Source organism: Schistocerca americana, chromosome 4, assembly GCF_021461395.2.
Source record: "Schistocerca americana isolate TAMUIC-IGC-003095 chromosome 4, iqSchAmer2.1, whole genome shotgun sequence".
In the NCBI taxonomy this organism is placed as follows: Eukaryota; Metazoa; Arthropoda; class Insecta; order Orthoptera; family Acrididae; genus Schistocerca; species Schistocerca americana.
In genome coordinates this window covers 99,195,468-99,221,169 of record NC_060122.1, presented here as the reverse complement: position 1 = coordinate 99,221,169, position 25,702 = coordinate 99,195,468, and the positions used below count along the sequence as shown (strand labels likewise).

The 25,702-nt window shown below is 41.1% G+C and overlaps 1 protein-coding gene across 3 annotated transcripts in view; it reads left to right on the top strand.

Annotated features, from left to right (window-relative positions):
* LOC124613177 (uncharacterized aarF domain-containing protein kinase 5) overlaps positions 1–25,702 on the top strand; it is a 171,059-nt gene that overhangs the window by 18,701 nt on the left and 126,656 nt on the right. For all 3 annotated transcript variants that reach the window (XM_047141815.1, XM_047141814.1, XM_047141816.1), the window contains exons 2-3: positions 6,057–6,281; positions 17,044–17,269. In XM_047141815.1, the coding sequence (XP_046997771.1) occupies positions 6,064–6,281; positions 17,044–17,269 (444 nt within the window). In that variant the 5' untranslated portion in view covers positions 6,057–6,063. The remainder of the gene's footprint in view (positions 1–6,056; positions 6,282–17,043; positions 17,270–25,702) is intronic.

Below are 25,702 nucleotides of genomic sequence, written 5' to 3'. Positions count from 1 at the left end.
CCATTACTATGAGGGAGGTAGATCATGCTCTCACTTCATTCTGACCCTCTGCCCTATGGCTGGACGCTGTTCATATTCAGATGTTACAGTACTTTCTGCTTAATGCATATAACCACATCTGGGCAGAGGGCATGTTTCCAAGACACTGGCGTGAAGCCATTGTCGTACCACTGCCTAAGCCCAGTAAGGTCAAACATCTTCCTTCTAGCTACTGCCCCATTTCTCTCGACAGCTATTCTTGCAAGGTGATGGAACATGTGTTTCTTGCCCAGCTGGTATGGTGGCTCGAGTCTCACAATTTACTAATCACTACACAGCATGGATTTTGAGCACGCCATTCTGCAGTTAATGATTGCTTCACTTTGTCCACACAAGTCATGTATGGTTTTCTGTGGAACTACCAGACTGTGGCTGTGTTTTTCTGTTTCGAAAAAGCCTGCAAAACCTGTGGGATGACTGGTATCCTCCGTACTCGTTACGTGTGGGACTTCCATGGCCACCTGCCCCATTTCCTTTTTAAAAGACTGAATTTTCAAGGTACGTGTAGATTCAGCCTTCTCAGTGACTTTTATCCAGGAAAATGGTGTGCCTCGAGGTTCTATCCTGAGCATCGTCCTCTTTGCTGTTGCTGTTAACCCTATAATGGCCTGTCTCCTGCCGGGCATCTCCAGCTCCCTTTTCATTGACGAGTTTGCCGTCTCTTGCAGTTCTCCACGGACTTGTCTCATTGAGCAGCGTCTTCAGCAATGTCTCGATTATCTTTACTCATGGAGAATCGACAATGGTTTTTTTCCTCTGACAAAACCGTTTGTATGAATGTCGGGCAGTACAATTGGTTTCTTTCACAGTCTTTACATCCTGGGCCTGTTGCTCTTCCATTTCTTGAAACCATGAAATTCCTTGGACTCATGATTGATAGGAAACACTCTTGGTCTTCCCACGTGTCTTATCTGGGAACCTGTTGTATGTGGACCCTCAATGTCCTATGTGTCCTCAATGGTACTTCTTGGGGTGAAGATCGAACCACCCTCTTCCTTTTGTACCGGTCCCTTGTCCATTCGAAACTAAACTATGGATGTTTCATTTATGCACCTGCACGTCTGTCCCTCTTACGGCGTCTCAATACTATCCACCATTGTTGCATCTGTTTGTCCGCTGGCACCATTTACACTAGCATGGTTGAGAGTCTGTATGCAGAAGCTGCCGAACTACTGCTGTCCTACCACCATGACTTACTTCTCAGCAGATATGCATGCTGTTTGTCTGTCATGCTTGGCCATCCGTCCTGTGCCTCCTATTTCGATGACTCCCTTGATTGCCAGTATGGGGCGCTTCTCTCTTCTCTGTTACCTCCTGGAGTTCACTTTCGGCTCTTGCTCCGGTAGCTTAACCTCATGCTACCTACAAGTTTCCCAGTGGGTGTGAATGCTTTGCCACCTCGGCTTCGTGCAGCAGCCCATTCTCCTTGGTCTTCATTCACTTCCCAAGGGTACTACTCCAGCCTCATTGTATCACCTTCAGTTTCACAACCTTTGCGTGGATTTTCACGATAGTTCCTTTGTGTCCACTGATGGCTCTTGGACTGACTGTGGTGTCGGGTGTGCTTTTGTCATTGGCGCCGATGTTTTTTGGTATCAGCTTGCAGGACACTGCTCAGTATTGACAGCAGAGCTCTTCGCCCTGTATCCAGCAACGCAGGCTTTTCAATTACGTCATGTGCTCAGACTGTCTCAGTGCCCTTCAAAGCCTCTGTGTGCTGCACACCGTCAATCCTTTAATGCAATGGGTCCAGGATAGCTGACACTTGCTCGATCTTGATTGAACCACTGTGATGTTTGTGTGGGTTCCTTGTCATGTCAGTCTTATAGAAACAAGGATGCTGATGCTGTTGCCAAGGCTGCAGTCCTTGTATTTCAGGCCACTAGTTCTTATGTTCCATCCGAAGATCACTATGTTGCCATCTCTCAGCAGGTGGTGTCACTTTAACATCACCATTGGTCCTCCCTTCGTGGGAACAAGCTGGTTATTAAGCCTCTCCCAGCAGCTTGGATGATTTTCTCTCTGCCCTCCCGTTGCGAGGAGATCGTTTTGATTTGGTTGCGTGTTGGGCACTGTTTCATTAGCCACTGCCATTTGTTAAGTGGTGCTCTCCCACCACGTTGTGCACATTGCGCCCAACTTTTGACTGTCCACCATTTCCTGATGGAATGTCCTTTTTTTTTTAACAGCTTACAGTCACGTTTGTGTTTGCCGTCTGAGTTATCGGCTGTTTTAGCAAACGACGCTTGGGCTGTCAGCCGCATTTTACTTTTTATCTGTTGTAGCAATATGGTGGAGGCCATTTAATGTTTAGTTCTGGCCCTCCGTTTCTCTGTGGCGTATTGTATAGACCTTTCGCCGTGTCCCTGTTTTGTAGCGGTCTTCTCTCCCGTCGATTGGGATTGACGTGTTATCATTTTTAACTCCTCTCTTTGTCTTTGTGTTCTACAGTTGGTTTTGCACTCTAAAACAAAACAAATGTTTGGTTATCCCACCATCAGTGTCGGTGCATTTGTGCCCTCTTCTGAGAGCAGGTTGTGTTACTTGTCTGAGTGCCTGTGCACATTCCCTAATGAGGGCAACAGTCTCCAGGATGCGACATAGCAATTGTCTTGTGGATTTACCTTTCATTTGTGTACCTCAGACTTCATATAACCCAGTAAACTAGAAAGGTAATGGTGTAAGGTGTGGTGATCTTGGTAGGCAATTAATTGTACTACTGTACCCATTCCACTGATTACGGTAAGTGTGGGTGAGTTGTTCCCTCACATGTCTGATAAAATGTGGAGGGGATTTTTCATGCTGGAAGTACATTGCAGTTCGTGTGGGTAACAGAACATCCTCAAGGTGTTCAACAAAAGCATTTTCCAAAAAATGCAAGTAATTCTGTCCCATCATTCACTCTTCTAAAATGACAGAGCTATCAACATGTTACTGATAATACTACACGGAAGTTTGACTGAAAAACAAACTTGCTTGGAAGTTGGTTTCCACAGTAGCATATGAATTTTCCTGTGACCACTTATGAGTTTTACATGTGTTGTTGATTCCATTCTGTGTAAATGTAGCTTCATCGGTGAATAGTACTAATGAGAGAAAATGACAGTTGCCATTTAACCAGTGATAGAATTCACGTCAAGTGGCACTGTTGCCAATGTGAATATTGTGGACATGCTGTATGTGAAATGGGAACAAATTTTCTGCGTTTAGTGTTCACCATACACATATTTGTAGGACATTGATATGTGCAGAAATTCACTGTGTGCTGCTACTAGGACTGTAATGCACAACTTCAACAATGTTTTGCTATTCTTGCTCAAGTTATTCAGCTTGATATTCAGAAGGAAATTGGGAAAGTGGAAGGATGACTTGTTTCATGCTGTCGTTTGCTGCAACTTGATTCTAAGTGTGCATGGCATCTTCCTGCATAGAATGAGCATTTCAGCTCAACTTACGGATGTGTTTCCAGTGATTGAACAGACCAGTACTGGCATAAAATGCATCCACACAAATCACAATGAATGATTGGAAGAGGACAGGGTTACAATTGATGGAGCTTTCTTGCTTGTCACTTAGCTTCGTCATGTCTGCAGCATTCTCTTTCAAACAAATTGACAGTTGTGGATGTAATGTTTCCCGACACTAAGCAGTCCACAGCGCATTCTTCCCATGTCTGTATGTTTATTTCAGTCATCTTCATGATGTGTTTTAGATGGTCCTTAAAGCATCTAAGAGGGACTCAATGAAGTCTGCTGCCAGAGCACAGTTCACCACAGATGATTTGATGGGGATATGTGAAAAATGTGGCATAACTAGCTCAGTTGATGAGCAAAGTGGTTGCCTCAGTGCTATTTATATGCATTTTCTTGAGAGCTGTGGTGTTTGCCACTTGGTCCTCTCACTAAATGGTCAAGGTGTATTAATTTTTTGTTGGTGGAAGCACTCAAGTCTTTTGATATCATGACAATACTGTCTCCAAGTTTCACTGCCATACAAGAATGTGGAAATGACAACTGCTCTTTCCACCATGAGTTTGGTATGTACCTTTATGTCTTCATTCATGAAGGCTCTTTGTATTAACCATCCCAAATGCTACATGGGCAGCCCCAATTATTTTATCAACATCCTGTTTGCAGATACTGTTTAGACAAGATGCTTCCAAGATACAAAAAGTGATCAGCCTGCTCCAGTATTGAGTCTAACACCTATATTGAACTCAGGAATAGTTAACCCTTGGGCAGGTTTTGCGAGTACTTTCATTTTTCCCCGCATTGACGGTAAGACCAAAGTGATCACATGCAATTTTAAAGCAGTTGACTGACAGTTGTAACTGCCTGTGCTAGAGCAGGAGATATAGTGTCATCGGCATACTACTGTTCTGTCACCCATAAACCTGGCTACTACTTTGTGAACAAAGACTTGTCAGATTGAAGAGACCACCATTGAAAAGTAACTTAATCTCCATGCCTTGCTTGTCTGCAGATGACTGATACAGAATTGCAGCCATTTACAGTGCAAAGAGTGTTGGAGTAACAGCTCAGCCTTGTTTCAAACCCTGAGTGATTGGAAACAAGTCCAATGCAGAGTTATCATGAAGAACCTGCCCAGACATGCCATCATGAAGAACTTGAACCAGTTCCACATAGGGCTCAGGACACATAGGGCCACATGGCAGATCTGAATACCTTCTTCAAAGGCCTTTTCCAGGTCACAGAAAAATAAGTATAGAGGCTGTTGTTGCTCACTGTGTTCTTCCAGGGTTTGTGTAGAACAGTTGTTCCTGTGAAGGTTTGGAAAACACACTGAGATTCAGGCAAAATTCTCTCTAAAATAATTTGGAACTGATTTAATAGATTTCTTGTGAGAATTTTACCTGCAACTGACAATAGCGATACACCACAGTAGTTTCCACATGCACTGTGGTCTTCTTTCTTGAAGATAATGATGTTGGTAGCATTTTTCAAGTCATCAGGTACTTCTTGAGTTTCCTAAATCAAGAGGATCAGTGTAAAAAGTCTAGTCTTCAAGAATATACCTTTATCTTGTATCGATTCCAGAGGAATGTTTTCAGGGCCATGAGCCTTTCTTGGATCTTAGTTGATATTGTGCATTGATAAAGTCTGTGTATGTGGATGGAAGTGCCATCCACAGTTATTGGGTTTGCTGGTGATCACTGCAAAGTCAGTCCTCAGCAGCACTGGAGGAACAATTCGGAACAGCAGAGAAATATTCCTTCCAAAGCTTTAAGATTGTTCTCATTGTTGGTTAAAGCGGTGAAATTGTCAGCAGTCTTCAGTCACCCTGATAGGAATTGAACTGGGACATATAAGTCCTTTCGCCTACTTAGAAATTTTACAGGTCATGGGCATTGGATAATTGCTGTTTTTGTTGAGAGCTCTGGTAAATACTCAACAATCAGAAATTAGACATGTTGGAAAGTATTCTTGGACAGCAACAGGAGAACTACCATCATAGAAGCTATAAACATACAACATGTCTGCATGTTCTTCATTTGCACAAAGACGGTTAACTGGTGTTTCTCTCTGACAACAATGTCAGCCCCTTGCACTACATCGCTCACAACACATCATAGACAACTGAGCATTCGACGAGCTAGCATCATGGCAGAAATACAACCTGAAAAAGGAACTAAAAGCAGTGAAGTAGGTTGGGCTAGAGTAAAACGTCAAAAGAGTTTGGCTAGGTAAGACACACACGTGCACACCGCTAGCCCAAAAAGATATGTGTTATATCTTGGAAACCATTTGGGATAGGGCATATGTCTACATAAAGTTTTTTTGTTTCAAATGAGTGTTCTTGTCTTATCCCAGAATATTGACCATTCCTTGTGGGACACCTCATATTTCTATAGTAGTAATATTTCTGGATAAATTGAAACATGGAATCAATAAAAAGAGATATTGTTTTTATGCAATAAAATTGTAAATGTAATGGTTGCATCTAATTTTTTACCACAATGTTGTCCTTTTTTATATATTTTCCTTTACTTGTTACAGTGACTTCATGATGATATTCAAGCAGACTTTTACTGTTATCAAGAGAATATCAAGATTACACTCCACACAGCCTGTTAATGGAAAACTGCATTCATCAAGGAGATATGCAAAATATGGTTTGTTTGTACTGGCTGTGGGAGGAGCTGCTACAGCTTACTCACTACAAACTGAACAAGAAAAGAGGGTCCTGAGGGTAGCTGTGAGTGGGGTGGGCAGATTTTTGAGGTGTGTGCTGCTACTACCCAGTAAAAATAATCTTTTCTAGTGGTGTATTCTATTCAAAATTTTACATATTTCTCTGTCATAGCAAGTTGACAAAATGAGGATTTTCTTTTCTTTTCATGTCTCATGTGTGACATTTTATATCAGACCATCTGGTGCTTAAAATAACTTTGATAGCAGTTTATAAGGAATGTCATGTAACTCTTTATGTTCCAATCTGTGCTGAATGTAAAGTGATTTATTCGTAGAGCAAACAGTTACAAATCCTTTTTAGCTGTGACATACTTGTAGATAGTTTTCTTTTGTGTGTATAGGGCTCATCTTGTCTCTCTTCCTGTAACGAGGTTGCATTTTGATTGTAGCATTTTATGGTGAATCAGTAGTTATGAAAAAATGGCTGTAGTTTTTATACTAAGAACAATATTTGCTTGACTTGAGCAGAAAGTCATTCTAATCATTCCAGTATATTCAGAAAAAATGGATCAGTGAGTAGTTACCACACTGCAAGTATGCTCCAGTCTGTTGAACATTGATTGCCAGAAGTTAAAAAATCATGCCTCATCAAGTGTTCCACACTCCAAGGCATATTGCACAGAATTAATTATTGTACTATGAATTAAACCTGGCTAGATATTGAAAGTTATAATAATGGACATTCCAAGAGAGAAATGTTCAACAAAAATGAGGAAAGGCACTCACTTTGTGGTTGTCAGTCGAAAGACAGGTTTGATGCAGCTATCCATGCTTATTTATCCTCTGCAAGTCTCTTCATGTTCTTGTATGTACTGCAAACTGCAGCCACTTTGATGTGTTTAGTGTACTCTTGTCGTGCTCTCCCTCTACAAGCCTTATACTTGATGTGTGTAAACTGGACTCGTGTTTTGGGAGGGCAGCTAAATTACTTAAGGCAAATGTCAGCATTTTTCCTTTGAAAAGGGCACAGCCAATTCCTTCACTGGTTGAAACTTTTGCTTGTTTTTACTCCATCACTGATAGTGAATTAAACACTAATCTTCCTTCCTTTTTCTCACTGCTAGCAAACAAGCATTAGTAGCCCTGTCCTCAGTGCAGTTATTAAGACTGTAACTAGTCAGCATGTGGCAGTAGTGACCCTTGTAGTGCATATTAAAGTGCGCGTCATTTATGGCAGCGGCCGAGTTTAGGTTCGTTCTGCGCATCTGATGTCACAAAACACAGTCAGCCAACGAACAGAGAACGAAGTTGCCAGAGCTCGACTGCAGTGCAGAGCACGGACGAGTGTCTTCAGTTTTAGAAACATTCAGTCATAAATAAAGTAATTGAACAAAAGCAATGTCTTGATAGCAGACTTTCTATAAAAGAAAGTTTGGAAAAAGCATTCTTTATACCAATTGCATCATATTCTATTAATTAATTAAACCAAACAAGCAATAAGCCTCCTAATTCAGGCAATAGCAAGGAAATTCATTCTCACTAACCGCTTCTTCGCAATAAAGAACAGCAGTAATTGTTTATTTCCTATTATACATTGACGAAACGTGAGTAATTCATAGTCATACCAACTGTGTTTGTCGGTATTTTGTGTGATTCCTTAAAGTCCTCCAGGAATTCCATTAAACAATGAGCTGTGTTAGCGTAATGGTTAAGGTGTTTGGCTGCTAAGCAAAAGTTTTCGAGTTCAAACCTTGTTTGGTGCTTAATATTTTCTTTATTTAAAAACCATATCGAAGTGTCTTACTTCATGAATTTTATTCGTTTCAATGTAATTTTTTGAAATTTCTAGTGGCAATAAAATTGACCATACGGAAAGTATGCGCTGTGACTTTTACCTTTGCAAACTCTTCAAAATTTCGTGCAATGGTTTACTACACTTAATGCTGCACAATAACTGCGTTGAACATCGAAACAAAATTAAGTCGTTTATGGGGGGAAGGTATCAGTCAAGAAGATGTGTAAAAATCACATTTTTGGGCCAAATAGTTTTTGTGAAATCGAATGATAAGTGTGTCAAAGCAGTCGGAACACCATGTGTCTGCAGAGGCGAGCAGTGCAGTGATGACAAAATCGCGCACAGCGCGGAATTCAGGGAGCACGTCTCTGTAGCAGCGAAAGGGTTAATGCGGCCGTGGTGGCTTTACTTCATAAACTGCGCGCTACCCCCTAAACGTAAGTTTGCGAACTATACTATACTATACTATACTATACTATGGCACTGCTTCTCTTGGCGCCTACAACTGGCAACGCAGCAATCTCCCGCGTCTGGGCGGGCATTCGCGAGCCACCAAGATAAAAGAATTGAACTATAGTGTCTGATGACTGCTGAATTTAGCTAGTATGTTGATGATTTGACTGCTTGAGTAACGTCTGTTCTAGACCTATTACTCCATGCAGCTACACCTAACACTGCCACCTTAACACTCCCTTATTAGACTGCTGCAGATATTCAGCCTTGCAACTCTTTCTCCCATGCAGATTTCTATAAGTGAATTGGCTATAAAACAAAACCCTGCTTCTCTACTTAAATAAAGTGTAGATTGGTTCCAATTGACTCTGTATATTGTCATAAGCTTTCACAAAAGATTACACTTTACATTGAAAATGACTAATGTTATTGTCTCAAAGACCTCTCTTAACTTTCTGTGATAGTACATAACAACAACCGCTAATATAGGGTATCCCATCTATCTTGACCACCCTAAATAACTATTTGTCAAGATGTAAATTAAAAAATGTTTCAAGCAAATGTTGTTTAGCTGTCAGGGAGACATCAATCAGCATGATTGCCTTCGTTGTAGCTTTGTTTTTTACAGAGATATGAACCGCGGTATGACTTTTTAAAATGGCATCCTGTATTTTTTATTCGGTAATTCATTACTCCCCTAAAGACCTATTCAAAAATGTATCACGATGTACCATTCACTGAAACACAATGTTATTAATTACATAACACAACATTGACGATGCGCAGGTACTCGGGGTTATGGAACACATCCATGTTCTGACGTTGACAGAGGATAAAAGTAAACATAAGTAGAATGCACACCCGTTATTCCATCAGCCATCGTCAGTTGAAGAGTTGTGTGAGTAGAAAGTACACCAACAAAGAGAAGGTAGAAATGCTACACATCTATGGGGAATGTAAGTTAGCAGAACAGTAATTGCAATACTGTTTTCTTATATACAGGTACATTTAGTACAGTAGTTTAGTCCTTTTAAATACTGTTGTGTAGAGTAGGCATACAGTGAAGGCTGACCTCCCTACAAACTGCATTGACATAACGTTTCTTTTATTGTTGTTGTTGAAGGCAGGTGAAATGCTACGCAGGCAGTGGAACTGTACAGAGAGCAATATCCTGACAAGAACCCACCTTCCCGATGCATGTTTTCTTGTCTTGTTGCGACGCTTCAGGAAAAGGGAAGTTTCAACCCATGACAATGCAATCGTCGTAGCACTCGCACAGATGAAGCTCCGAAGTTACTGTTCTCGCTACCATTGCCATGAATCCACATATGAGCACACGACAGCTTGAACACGAGATTGGCCTTCCTAAAACCAGTATACATTGTATTCTTACATGTCACCAGTTCCATCCTTACCATGTATACCTACATCAAGAATTGCATGGGAATGATTTCCAGAATTGTGTACAGTTCTTTCAGTGGACACAGCAGCAAATCCTCACCAACCCGAATTTGTCTCCGATGTTCTATTTACTAATGAATGTTCCTTCTCAAACAAAGGACAAATAAATACAAGAAAATTGCATTATTGGTCCAGTGACAACCCACGATGGCTTAGACAGGTGGAACATCAGCGCCAGTGGAGAATTAACATCTGATGTGGAATGGCCCTTATTTCATAAATGGTAGTGTAAACGGCACAGCATATGGCAACTTCCTCAGACAAATTCTTCCTCCTCTTCTGGATGAAGTGCCGCTAAGAACCAGAATGCTTATGTGGTATCAACACTATGGATGTCCAGCACATAATGCCTTGCGTGCACGCCGTGTTCTGAACGGAAGGTATCCTGCCAGATGGATTGGTCGAGAAGGAACAGTTACTTGGCCTGCCAGGTCCCCTGATTTTAAATCCTCTGAATTTTTTTCTTTGGGAAAGCATTAAAGACATTGTCTGTCACGATATTCCAACAACTCCAGAGGACATGCAGGAACGTATCGTGCCTGATTGTAATTCTCTTCAGCAGGCAACACTGGAAGCAGTAAATAATTCTTTCATTCAATGAATGCACCAGTGTATCGGTGTCCAGGGTCACCACTTTGAGCACCTAAGAATATTCTACTCCTGGGCAATGGTACAGGAGAGCCACAGTCAATTTTGTATTATGTTTGTGCTTGGTTTTCATTTGTTTTCTGACAACTCCAGCAAGTGGACGAGTTTGTGATCCTGGGCTCAAAGTCAGTGTTGTGTTATGTAATTAATAACGTTGTGTGTTTCAGTGAATGGTACACTGTGATACATTTTTGAATAGGTCTTTAGGAGAGGAAATGAATTACTGAATAAAAAATACAGTGTGCCATTTGAAAAAGTCATACCGCTGTTCATATCTTTGTAAAAAAGATAGCTACAATGAAGGCAGTCATGCTGATTGATGTCCCCCCGACGGCTAAAGAACATTTGCTTGAAACATTTTAGAATTTGCAACTGGACAAACAGTTATTTAGGGTGGTCAAGATAAATGGAACAACCTGTATACACCATATTCATCTTCCTTGATGCCAGAAATCTTCCATGGTACCAGAGCTCCTTCATTCCTCATTGCTCCACAGAGGTTACAAATGCTGTCCCTCAGGTGGACTCTGCACCTGTTGAGTAATTCTTTCCCACAGTATGTGGCCCGATCTTTAGAAACTAATTGTGATCATGCACATCTTTACTTTGAGCTCTATATTTGACGTGTCTGATACGTGCTCTTTCATGATGGCATGAATCACAGACTGTACAAAGAAGGGATCCTGCAATAGGAACTTTGCTTATGGATGCAGGGAAGATAGATTTGGTACTCTAGTGGAGAAGTAAGAAAAGGAAATAGACAGATAGGTTTGTTATGATCAAATAAGAAAGGAAGACAGTATCCCATAGGTGGATTCCCTTATCACCCCCCACCCCAGGCACCAGGGACCCGAGCTGCTAAGGTACTTCATGGTGTTCGGCATTGCCTACATAATGGACTTACCATGGCTTTACCATCCCAGAAACCCCAAAAATTGATCCTAACAAACCCGCATGAAATGCAATGGAATAAGCAAGTATATTTATGTAAGTCAACGTCAATGGTCAATATAGTTTCTGTAGTCAGTCTATTCGTGGGTCAGTACTCATGATTTATCTCCCTTTAAAAAAATTCACATAAAAACCCAACCCTTTTTTTTACTATATGATGATGGTAAGTAACCTGCTTCTTTAGTCAGAAATCTTATATTGGAAATGGAAATGAGCATGAGCGTTTTGTGTCATTGGCCAAGAGGCCCCTTGCAGGGCAGGTCCGGCCGCCTTGGTGCAGGTCTTATTACATTCGATGCCACACTGGATGACCTGTGTGCTGGATGGGAATGAAATGATGATGAAGACAGCACAACACCCAGTCCCTGAGCAGAGAAAATCCCTGACCCATCCGGAAATCGAACCTAGGCCTGTAGGACGGCAATCCGTAATGCTGACCACTTGGCTATTGGGGTGGACAATCTTATATTAAAGGAATACTTAACAGCTGATTAAATAACAGTTGACAGTATTTGTTTACACACTTTCGCTGTTAAGAAGGATCTTTTGTTTTTACCGTGTTTCTTTCCCAAGTTTAAGTTAATGGATTCTTACACTGCTTTAACATATCAATATTATATAATCCCTTTTCCTGACTTGTTTCTGGATCGACCAAGAAAACTGCTTAGGGATGCGGTGCATTTAAATCTTTGTAAGGATTGCTATACCGAGGGAAAAATTTGTGTTTCTTTCTTCAAATTTGAGCTATGGTGTACTTCCTCAATCAGTACCAAGTCATCCACGTCAAAGGTTGGTGTTGAAGCTTTTTCATTACATTTACGCAACCTTTCGTCTGCTGCTCATTATAAATTTTCTTTTATGACATCGTCTAAGTTGTCTCCATGTATGTTATCATCATCTTCTGGCATTTAAATATCTTCAAGAGTGGCTCACCTACGAATTTACCATGCATTATTTCAATTGGAGATAAAAAATTAGCTAAATGTGAAAGTTCATTAAGTATTATTTGGAATTGTAGTACTTTCTGTGCCCAAGTTGTATGTCTGCTTGAACAGTATGTCCTACATAACCTACAGATTTCTTTCGTGATATGTTTGCGAGGTCTACCTCATGGGTGATATTTTGAGATAGCAATGAGTCTAACATTTTCCCATGCTAAAAACTCTGTAATGGCTTTACTCACAAACTATGGGCCATTGTCTGTGAACAATGTACATCGCTTTCTTGTGTCTGAGAAATATTCCTGTAGACATCTAATCACCGTCTCTGTGTTGGCATTTTTAATAGGATAAATTTAACATGCTTACATCTACATTCCACTAGTACAGATATGTAAGTAACTTCCCCCCACCCCCACCCCCACCCCCACCCACCCCCCACCCCCCCTGTCCTCCTCCTATTCATTGGTAACTGGCCTAAGAAGTCGGCAGCTGTGAGGTCATGCAAGCCTTTAGCCTTTAGGTATTATCGGGTATAACTTATACTTTATTGATCTATTAGCAAGCTTCACATATATGTTGTACAGACAGTACTTTTTTACTTAAGTTCTTAAGGTAGTAAATTTTACCATATGTCGAACACGTTTTCGTACCCCAAAGTGTCCATAACCTCGATGAATAAATGTAATTAAATCAAGTTCTACTCATTTCGGTACACACAGTCTCCATTTGAGTTTAATTTTTTCTACTCTCCAAAACAAATCTATCTTCCTAGGGTCTTCCCACTTTTGTGGTAATGACATGGAAAACACTCACAGGAAGTATGTTGGATGTATTTCCCCATCTGGTTTGAACTTTGGAAAATGCTTATAAAAGTTCATTCCACTTCCCAACTGTAATTCCTCCAGTAGTGCTGGTGTGTTTAAAGATTTACCTTTAAGTTGACTTTCTGTTAATTTCCTTCTAGTTTTTGACAATTTGTCCCATAGTCTTTTAAACTCATTGGTGTTATTAGTGACATCTTCCCTGGAAAGCTACCCATTTCCTAAAGTGGGCAAAGTTTCCTTAAATTTGTGATCTAACAATGCTTGTATTTTTTCCTCCAAATCTGTACGTATGTCACGCGCATATACGGAATCTCTGTTGTCGCTTCTCTGTTCTAAAATTTCTATTCATGTTTATGCATCTGGCATCTGATCTTTTACCTGTTTACATTCTGTTTCTGAAAAGTTACATAAACTATTTATGTCTGTATGCAAATTGTTATTATGTTCATGTACCTATTCCTGAACTAAGTCACATTGTTTCAAGACTTTGATGTGTATTTCTTCTCTTAACAAGTCGAGTCCTTGATCTAGCTTACATGCTAAATGCGCCTCTAATGCTTCATGAATGTCTTTGACCTGAGTTTCTAATTCTTGTCGCAGTCTGTTTTGGTTTTCCATTACTTGTTCATGAGTGTCTTTATGCTGATTTTCTAATTCTTGTCACAATCTGTTTTGGTTTTCTATTACTTGCTCTTGAGTTTCTTTAATCTGATTTCTGAAGTATGAAAACTTTTCATCCAGTTTTTGTAATAACATTTCCATATGAACTTCTGGAAACTTTACATCCAGTTTTTGTAATAATGTTTCCGTATGAACTTCTGTCGACATTTTCCTTGTTATCACTGGCAGAAACAAACTCATAAATATTACTGAATCATCACACTACACCCATAAGAACAATTTTGAAGTAAAATACTGGTATTGCTCACTGTAGTCATACTTGTGCTGGTGATGGTCTGGTTGTCAACGATTACATGATGATGACGCAGTGGTTTAGACAGCATGCTGGTGTTTTGATGGTGTAGACTGCCTGCTGGCACTTGATCAGTCATCGACAGCTGCATGGTGGCTGGACATTGCTGGCTGCAAGCTTGTTTTTCTAGGGCTGTGTGTTTCTTGGATTAGACAGATGCTCTTAGCCCAGGTGCATCTGTGTTGTTGTTTATGTTCCCTGTTGCATCATGTTAGTGCTTCATACTCCCAGCTAGGGTGGCCGCGGCCGGAGAAATTGCGTGACTACCACACTCTATGTCTACTTCACCGACTCCTCGTCTCGCAAGCACCCCAGTACCTTGCTTCAGAGATTAAACACCTTTCACGCCATCATAATCGAAACATGAGGTCACTCTTCTTTGGTATCCTTACTGTGCCCACTCACAAAACAAAAACTTTTGCAAAATCCTTCTCAGTTGCTGCTGTCCACCTCTGGAACAAACTGCCCCTTACCTTGCGCAAAATTCAATCACCTGCTGCTTTTAAAAAGAAGCTGAAGCATTTCCTACTATCATCCTCATAACGTTTTCCCCAAAGTTAATGTACAAGGCCAATCCTCTCCTCTGTCAAATAGCAAAGCTAGTGTCTCCTGTCTTGCTCCTTTCTCTTCTTCCTCTTCATCTATCTCTATTAGCCACACAATCTTCTTTTCCTTTATATTTCCTTAAATATGTTTCACCATGTCTATTTTTCTCCTCCCTTCACCATCAGTCTCCCTCATACTCCCTGCTGCTAGCACTCCTATCTACAATCTGTCTCTTTCATAATGTCTAATTATAACAGTACTTATCATCTACGAATATAAACTCTATATGCATGTATTTTTTCCAAGTGTGCTTTTGTAATTGTTTATTTCACTTTTTGTACCAGATGTAGTTTAACATGCCTACGAAAACATATGAATGTAAAATAAGTAGAATGCCTGGTTAGATGTAAGAGAGAGCCTGATGGCCCTAATCTTGCTAGGTTAAATAAATCAGTAAGTAAAATAAAATAAAATAAAATATCAGTTTGCCATAACAGGCTATGCTATGATTTTTCATTGTTAAAATAAACATTTCTTTTAAAAAAAGAAGATGCAATTTTTATTTATATAATTTGCATTGGTTTGAAATATTGTGTTATTCTAGAAAATGGAAAATTACGATCAGTGCTGTTTTAATAACAATGCTGATAGAAACGAGCAACAAACACATCATAGGAACTGGTATAGCATTGATGAGACAATAATGTCCCTGTTGCCTTGTGTCATAGCTTAAGATATGCGTGTACATGCAGTGTGCAAGACTTGCCCTCACGTGGTCTATACAGCAGTTTCTCGTTGTCATCGTTGGACATCCTTTGTATTGCAGAATGACGCCAACGCTAGTGTGGCAATATTTTTATGAAGTGATGTAGCAGTGAAGTACATTTTCTTTAAAAGATTAAAGATTTGTCTACCATTTCTATGAAATAACAAAAGGAGGGAGAAATTGTGGTAACAATAATAAATTAAAAACTTAACAACAATTCATTCGTACTATACAGTAGAAATAGGAAGTTGCTGGTCAGCTGCTTTTGTCTTCATAATATGCCTTTATCTGCTTGTAATCCTTGAAAGTGGACAAATTAACATGAAAAACACAGTTCTTCAACCTCAGTTTTCACCCTTTACCACTGACTAATCGTAACTCAGATTGTGGTTTGATCCCCGATTACGACAAGAGTTTTGAGCAGAGTTCAAAAACTTTGAATCAATAGGGCAACACTAGTGATTTTGTTTAGTATGCAGCCACTTATCACTTTTTTGAGGAAAGTAGCAAACAGTGGATGGACTGAGTTTTCTTTTACTTGTGTATTTATTTTAATATTTTGATTATATGTATCTTGAAACAGCATCAAAATTTTTCAGTCTTTCTCCAATTTTTACGTTTTTTATAGCTCATCATAGAAATAAAAAAATAAAAATCAGTTATATAAGAAACCAATTATTGTGAACAGTTTTTACAGTCAGGTTAAACTGACATGGAAAAAAATCAATATAACAAAAACCTGTTATTTCAGCGATAACTGCCACACCCATGGAACCCTCAGAGTGCGAGTCCTACTAATACTTACCTGTTTTTTTTTTTTTTTTTTAATTCATTCTCTCAGAATTGTGTAGGTATTATGACTTAAGAAGTCTAACTATCTACGCTAAAGTTACATTCTTGAACATCATGAGCAGGGAATAAAACATGCTGTGCACACTTGACTCAGCTCAAGTGTGCGTAGTATGTCATTTCCCTGCATTTTCAGTGTTGCTGGATGATCATTGAACAAAAGTGGTTGTGACATAGTAAAGGTTCTTCCTAACACTAAATTGTTGGTATTTTGATGTTATACAGCAGGGATTGTTTTAGGTGTGTGAGTATTGTTGTAAGAGAGAATGGTGGAGTTCCTTGTGTCTTTTGAAATGCAGCTGTATAATAATATTGTGTCTGTAGCATTCTGAATCTCAATAGTGGTGTTTATTTATTAGTATCCGATCCACAAATATGTGATTCCTAATCACCACTTCATTGTGTTGCTAATGTTGTTGAAATGAAATTCTTGGGGTGATTCCAGTACTGCTGGTGAGATTGTCGTTTGTGTGACTAGAAGACTGCCAGTAGATCTTTCCATTTAGCTTTTGATATTCAAAAGGCTGACCATTTAGCTTTTTATATTCAAAATGCTGAGGGCGTTTTGTCACACTGTGCAATATCAAATTATTAATTTATGTGACATTATTAGGAATGGATGTATAATGGAAGTTTTTGTCACAGATCATTGCGAGTGGGCCTGAAGATCTCATTTGATTATTGGTGGTCTTTACATGGCCTGGATGAAATGTCGGACGAATATGTTGAGGCACTGAAACCAATTCACCAGAGAGCTGCAGATAGTATTCTGGATGGCTGTCTGAAGAATGGTGGACTTTATGTCAAACTGGGTCAAGGTCTTGTCTCATTAAACCACATTTTGCCTCGCGAATATCTCGAAACGCTTAAGGTTTGTATTTTTCTGTATACCATGTTACATTATTAACCATAGATTACTAAACCCTTGTAAAATTTATGGGTTGCGCTAGGTATAAAATAAGACATTTTGTACTAAACTAGGTATGTAATGCCCCACAGAGATCTAATAATTGTAATTAACTAATGTATATCCTCTACATATGACTTCCTTTGAATAAAAAACTTTATGATGGTTTAGTAGCAATGTAACAGTTTTTCCGCTTTAGTATTGACAAGATAGGTACTCTGTCTTATCCACAGAGTGAAGGTTTATAACTGTTCAAGTGTTTGAATGACATAATGTTTGGGTGGTCCTGCTCATAAATTTCTTCTAGATATTAACTGCAAATACCCTCCTGTATTATATGTGTAGTCCAAGGGACACATTTTCAGCCCAAAGTGTAACAGCCCTGCTTTCTTTCAACTTAAAATGTCATTTTACTATATAACCTGTAAACCTTTTAAACAGCAAAGCTAGCCTCCAAACTTGCCTTAAACAATTTTGCCCAAAATATCATTTTGATCCATCACCATTCCCACAGAACCACTCTATACAAGCTTTCAAAAAAAAATCCTGACAGCCAGCGTTGTTTTTCCTTTCTCAGATTCTTACATCATGATCACAACCCATCCATGTAAGAGTCCCATAATCTCTGTTCCCTGAAAAATGAAGACTTCATCATTATCCTCTCAGTGGACAAAGAGCCTGCAATTGTGGTACTTGACAACAAGTGAATGTCAGAAAATATCTGTTTCAGCTTCATAACACCTCTACTAGTAGCATGTTCCATAGGGATCTCAATCCCATTGGTACAAAGTGGCATCCTTAAAGATCTAAGGCCCTCTCAAAGACTCACGTCTTAGTCCATGGAACGTCTTACCCCACTCAAATAGCAGTTGTGCAATGTCACATTACTAATTTGTGCCATATTATCTTTTGAAATCTGCAAACTGAACTACCTTGATGAACATTCCATTATTGTTAGTTTAAAAGCATGCACTTAATTTGTGTGATTTGGTAAACCATCTGGAATCTTGTGTACTGTGCTTATATACCCCAACCATTACCTGTATTGTTTGAAATTTATGCTTGTCTGTCTCTCATACTACACCTTGCTAGTGTCCATTAATTTCAGCTGCCTCCATTCCAAATTCCGTGCTTAAAATAGTTCCCACCCAATACAATACCTACAATATTCTTCTTCTCCACTTAAATAAACTTTACACGTATCACCAATTACTTCACATTTGAAGGGTAAACATACAAAGGATTTGGCGAATGTAGCAACTACATAAGTTTGGAACTTTTCATAACACATCTTCAGGCATTCCCCACAAGAGGCTCTCAGTTATTTTTTAAAAATGTGATTGGTGAATGCTCTTCCCAGGGCTCACAACTCTTTGTGGGTACATTCATGGATGGCATGGGGCTCTGAGCAATTACAGTATTCCTTCCTTCTTTGTCTTGCAATTCTGTTCTGTGACTGCATCTTCTCTTTGACTTGGTCTGTAGGTCAGGTTCCTTGTTGACAACCTGGCTCTTCTCTTGGTCACTGACTAAGGTTGCTGTTCATTTTTTTTCTTTTTTCTTTACATCTTTCCCACATTACTACAGCTAGCATAAAGTTCGGTCCCAAGAACTAAGTTTGACCTCAATTTTTTCAGATTGAGGAAGGTCACCCATTGTGGCACACAGTTCATTGCTGTGCAATTCTGTCTTGAGTACCTCATGTGTCAGTGGTTGAATTAGGTGCCCAAAACCTAATAATATACAGCCAATTCATTATAGGAGGATTGTGAGGTACCCGCACAGTCTTAGCCCCTAAGCAAGGAATGCACTGTTGGTGCCAGAGCTGCACCCTTCCACTGCATGCCAAGGAGTATGTGCCTGTCAAGTTTGGTGCCCCATGGAGTCAGAGTAACTGTTGCCATGCCAGGCAGCCATTACTATTACAGTGTAGTGCCCATGGGAAGAAATCCTGGCTGAAGTGATTGGCACCATGCTGAATGATCCCCAATGAGGAGGATCAAACTTTTGTACGCTGGTGGCCATGAGTCTCCCAGACGTAATCCCATACATAACAAATAGGTTCATTGCAAAAAAGTATGACACAAAGGCTTACCCATCCATTGCCAAGCTATAAAAGGAAAGAAATTTAAATAGAAATGGTGAGAAATACGCCCCTCAGTACCCAGTTTATACCTGGACTGATGACGAGTCCTGAGTGCAAAAATATTGTTCTTCACTGATTATATTGCAGAAAAATTTGGGGAAGTAGCATCTGTTAGCAGAATTTTAAGTGGCTGCATTCTCATTAATATAGTGACATCTACTCTGTTAAAGGCATTATTTTTCTGCGAGGAACTTAGTGACATTCCTCTCACAAATTGCCCCCTGCACAAGAGCCTTAACATGATTCACTGTGTTGTTGTTCATCAAGATCTTACATTACAAGATCTTCGTGCTTGCCCTCCACTGTTTCAGAAAGAACTGTGTGGAAACTTGGAAAAGTGAAATATCCATAATGTTCGCCGTATCCGATGGGGACCAAAGGGTAACGGGGTGGATATTGGAGAATGGTTTACCGTTGTGATGAAAATCCATACTTTGCACTCCCTCCTCCGATATGGTGTTTTACATATTTGTGAATTGGCTTCAAGTTGTCATGATGCACTAATATCTCCATATGTGCAGACTGCCAACAGCCCCAGCATGAGAAATGAGATTACTCCATGTGTCCAACTACCAAAAGTATCAATGAAGGAAAACAACATTCCCCTCATTCTCTGAACTCATTCCCTGCCGCCGTTGGATAAGCAGCTGAGCAGCAAGTTGTATACTCCTAGCTCACTCGTTTGTTACATAGTTTAATTCTTAATTTCTTTGCGTGTTTTTGGTTCTTGCATTGTTTAATTCATAAATTTCGGGCGTATTATAGTATTTGAGAGTGTAGCATCGCGTTTTAGTACCTGAATAGTGTAAATTCGCGTAGTCTTTTGTCGACTGTTTTGTTTTGAGCGGCCAGTGTCGGTTGGTCGCAGTCAGTGTGCTCCCTGCCGCCGTTGGATAAGCAGCTGAGCAGCAAGTCGTATACTCCTAGCTCACTCGTTTGTTACATAGTTTAATTCTTAATTTCTTTGCGTGTTTTTGGTACTTGCATTGTTTAATTCATAAATTTCGGGCGTATAATAGTATTTGAGAGTGTAGCATCGTGTTTTAGTACCTGAATAGTGTAATTTCGCTTAGTCTCCTTCCGCCGCTGAGCAGTGTCAGCAGTGCGCAAGTAGCAGCATTACTGCATTTACTAGGCAATCTTGTATTTTAATAACCGTTTAAATTTTGTCGATTTGTTTGCGCTCTCTGTAGATTAGTTCAGACGTTCTTTGCAAAACAGTTTTTAGCATGGATAGGGACTGCAACTGCTGTGTTCGGATGCAGGCTGAGTTGTCATCCCTTCGCTCCCAGCTTCAGGCAGTGTTGGCTTCGGTCACACAGCTTGAGGCTGTTGCCAATGGGCATCACTGTGGGGGTCCGGATGGGGGTTTGTCGGGGACGGCCAGCTCGTCCCACGCATCCCCTGATCGGACTAAGACTGTGGTTGCCCGGGATACTGCCCGCATTGAGGCTGATCCCTCACCTGTGGTAGAGTGGGAGGTCGTTTCAAGGTGTGGCAGGGGGCGAAAGACATTCCGGAGGGCTGAACGGAAAGCCTCTCCAGTTTGTCTGACGAACCGGTTTCAGGCTCTGTCTCAGGCTGATACTGATCTTCGGCCTGACATGGCTGCTTGTCCTGTTCCAGAGGTTGCCCCTCAGTCTGCAAGATCCGGGCAGTCGCAGAGGGTGGGCTTACTGGTAGTTGGGAGCTCCAACGTCAGGCGCGTAATGGGGCCCCTTAGGGAAATGGCAGCAAGAGAGGGGAAGAAAACCAATGTGCACTCCGTGTGCATACCGGGGGGAGTCATTCCAGATGTGGAAAGGGTCCTTCCGGATGCCATGAAGGGTACAGGGTGCACCCATCTGCAGGTGGTCGCTCATGTCGGTACCAATGATGTGTGTCGCTATGGATCTGAGGAAATCCTCTCTGGCTTCCGGCGGCTATCTGATTTGGTGAAGACTGCCAGTCTCGCTAGCGGGATGAAAGCAGAGCTCACCATCTGCAGCATCGTCGACAGGACTGACTGCGGACCTTTGGTACAGAGCCGAGTGGAGGGTCTGAATCAGAGGCTGAGACGGTTCTGCGACCGTGTGGGCTGCAGATTCCTCGACTTGCGCCATAGGGTGGTGGGGTTTCGGGTTCCGCTGGATAGGTCAGGAGTCCACTACACGCAACAAGCGGCTACACGGGTAGCAGGGGTTGTGTGGCGTGGGCTGGGCGGTTTTTTAGGTTAGATGGCCTTGGGCAAGTACAGAAAGGGCAACAGCCTCAACGGGTGCGGGGCAAAGTCAGGACATGCGGGGACCAAGCAGCAATCGGTATTGTAATTGTCAACTGTCGAAGCTGCGTTGGTAAAGTACCGGAACTTCAAGCGCTGATAGAAAGCACCGAAGCTGAAATCGTTATAGGTACAGAAAGCTGGCTTAAGCCAGAGATAAATTCTGCCGAAATTTTTACAAAGGTACAGACGGTGTTTAGAAAGGATAGATTGCATGCAACCGGTGGTGGAGTGTTCATCGCTGTTAGTAGTAGTTTATCCTGTAGTGAAGTAGAAGTGGATAGTTCCTGTGAATTATTATGGGTGGAGGTTACACTAAACAATCGAACTAGGTTAATAATTGGCTCCTTTTACCGACCTCCCGACTCAGCAGCATTAGTGGCAGAACAACTGAGAGAAAATTTGGAATACATTGCACATAAATTTTCTCAGCATGTTATAGTCTTAGGTGGAGATTTCAATTTACCAGATATAGACTGGGACACTCAGATGTTTAGGACGGGTGGTAGGGACAGAGCATCGAGTGACATTATACTGAGTGCACTATCCGAAAATTACCTCGAGCAATTAAACAGAGAACCGACTCGTGGAGATAACATATTGGACCTACTGATAACAAACAGACCCGAACTTTTCGACTCTGTATGTACAGAACAGGGAATCAGTGATCATAAGGCCGTTGCAGCATCCCTGAATATGGAAGTTAATAGGAATATAAAAAAAGGGAGGAAGGTTTATCTGTTTAGCAAGAGTAATAGAAGGCAGATTTCAGACTACCTAACAGATCAAAACGAAAATTTCTGTTCCGACACTGACAATGTTGAGTGTTTATGGAAAAAGTTCAAGGCAATCGTAAAATGCGTTTTAGACAGGTACGTGCCGAGTAAAACTGTGAGGGACGGGAAAAACCCACCGTGGTACAACAACAAAGTTAGGAAACTACTGCGAAAGCAAAGAGAGCTCCACTCCAAGTTTAAACGCAGCCAAAACCTCTCAGACAAACAGAAGCTAAACGATGTCAAAGTTAGCGTAAGGAGGGCTATGCGTGAAGCGTTCATTGAATTCGAAAGTAAAATTCTATGTACCGACTTGACAGAAAATCCTAGGAAGTTCTGGTCTTACGTTAAATCAGTAAATGGCTCGAAACAGCATATCCAGACACTACGGGATGATGATGGCATTGAAACAGAGGACGACACGCGTAAAGCTGAAATACTAAACACCTTTTTCCAAAGCTGTTTCACAGAGGAAGACCGCACTGCAGTTCCTTCTCTAAATCCTCGCACAAACGAAAAAATGGCTGACATCGAAATAAGTGTCCAAGGAATAGAAAAGCAACTGGAATCACTCAATAGAGGAAAGTCCACTGGACCTGACGGGATACCAATTCGATTCTACACAGAGTACGCGAAAGAACTTGCCCCCCTTCTAACAGCCGTGTACCGCAAGTCTCTAGAGGAACGGAGGGTTCCAAATGATTGGAAAAGAGCAAAGATAGTCCCAGTCTTCAAGAAGGGTCGTCGAGCAGATGCGCAAAACTATAGACCAATATCTCTTACGTCGATCTCTTGTAGAATTTTAGAACATGTTTTTTGCTCGCGTATCATGTCATTTCTGGAAACCCAGAATCTACTATGTAGGAATCAACATGGATTCCGGAAACAGCGATCGTGTGAGACCCAACTCGCCTTATTTGTTCATGAGACCCAGAAAATATTAGATACAGGCTCCCAGGTAGATGCTATTTTTCTTGACTTCCGGAAGGCGTTCGATACAGTTCCGCACTGTCGCCTGATAAACAAAGTAAGAGCCTACGGAATATCAGACCAGCTGTGTGGCTGGATTGAAGAGTTTTTAGCAAACAGAACACAGCATGTTGTTATCAACGGAGAGACGTCTACAGACGTTAAAGTAACCTCTGGCGTGCCACAGGGGAGTGTTATGGGACCATTGCTTTTCACAATATATATAAATGACTTAGTAGATAGTGTCGGAAGTTCCATGCGGCTTTTCGCGGATGATGCTGTAGTATACAGAGAAGTTGCTGCATTAGAAAATTGTAGCGAAATACAGGAAGATCTGCAGCGGATAGGCACTTGGTGCAGGGAGTGGCAACTGACCCTTAACATAGACAAATGTAATGTATTGCGAATACATAGAAAGAAGGATCCTTTATTGTATGATTATATGATAGCGGAACAAACGCTGGTAGCAGTTACTTCTGTAAAATATCTGGGAGTATGCGTACGGAACGATTTGAAGTGGAATGATCATATAAAGTTAATTGTTGGTAAGGCGGGTACCAGGTTGAGATTCATTGGGAGAGTGCTTAGAAAATGTAGTCCATCAACAAAGGAGGTGGCTTACAAAACACTCGTTCGACCTATACTTGAGTATTGCTCATCAGTGTGGGATCCGTACCAGGTCGGGTTGACGGAGGAGATAGAGAAGATCCAAAGAAGAGCGGCGCGTTTCGTCACCGGGTTATTTGGTAACCGTGATAGCGTTACGGAGATGCTTAATAAACTCAAGTGGCAGACTCTGCAAGAGAGGCGCTCTGCATCGCGGTGTAGCTTGCTCGCCAGGTTTCGAGAGGGTGCGTTTCTGGATGAGGTATCGAATATATTGCTTCCCCCTACTTATACTTCCCGAGGAGATCACGAATGTAAAATTAGAGAGATTAGAGCGCGCACGGAGGCTTTCAGGCAGTCGTTCTTCCCGCGAACCATACGCGACTGGAACAGGAAAGGGAGGTAATGACAGTGGCACGTAAAGTGCCCTCCGCCACACACCGTTGGGTGGCTTGCGGAGTATCAATGTAGATGTAGAACCCTAGATCATCATTTGTATTCCAAGGCAAAGGAAAAACATGATTGCCTACATCCAGTTCAAATGACTACAAACTTTGCAACCATGATAAATAAGTCCCCATCTGTAATAATGGTAAAATCTGCTTCTTCCTCAATGTCTGACCTTGGTGGGCATCAAATTCATCTGTATGTGAGTGGATAGGGCCACATTTCCCTCTGTTCCTGCTGCATCTATATTGGGGACCTTGGTTCTCTAACCCATGACAGAAGAGAGTCCTACTCAACCACAGTATCCCGTAGCAGACAGTTGCCTTCCTCTGGACCTTCTCAACAGACTACCTCTGCATCTCAGCCCGAAATCAGCCAGTGCTATTTGGAGGTATGGTTTATCTTCTGCAAGACAGCTCATTCATCCTCTCTCCCTGATTTACAACCAAATGCCTACCAATGAGAGTTAAATCTCCACAAGTAGACCAAAGACAAAAATAAGAAAGAGGACAAGAAAAAACCAGAGGAGGAGGTGGACCTGGTGGCCCCAGCTGCATTGGACCCACCACAATACTGATGTTGAAATTATGCTCATTGATATCATTCCTACTAAAGAGATGGTTCAGGCAGAGGCTGAAACATGACCAATCTTCTCAGTTCCTTACCACCCCCTACAAACATCACCCAGGGGAACTGTAATGGTTGTTTTTGCCATATAATGGAACTTGGACATCTACTTTTATTTTATCCAGCAATATGTGAAGCTCTTGAGGAAACTGATTCCCTGAAACATGTAACACTACCCTACATAATCATCATGCCTGTTTCAAAACTAGAGTTATCCCTGAAACTGCATCAGGCTGTGTGCACATTGATGTTAGCATAGCTCAAAGTCCAGGTTTTAAATCTAGTCAGAAGATTCTACACACAAATAGTGAAGATGCTCTGGTGTCCCGTCGAATGTTCTGAGGGAACATTCAAATGTTATGTTATGTGATGTACTGCTTGATGCTGTTCACAGCAGTCACTTTCAGGGTAGGACTTCTTCCCCATTGGTGTAGCAATGCTCCACATCTGCCATGGTCAGTTTTAATCCAGTTCAGTGTGCACGAAAGTCCTTGAAAGATTGCACCACGAGCTGAGGGCCATTGTCTGAAACCAGGGTGTAAGGCAAACCTTCTAATGGGGAATAT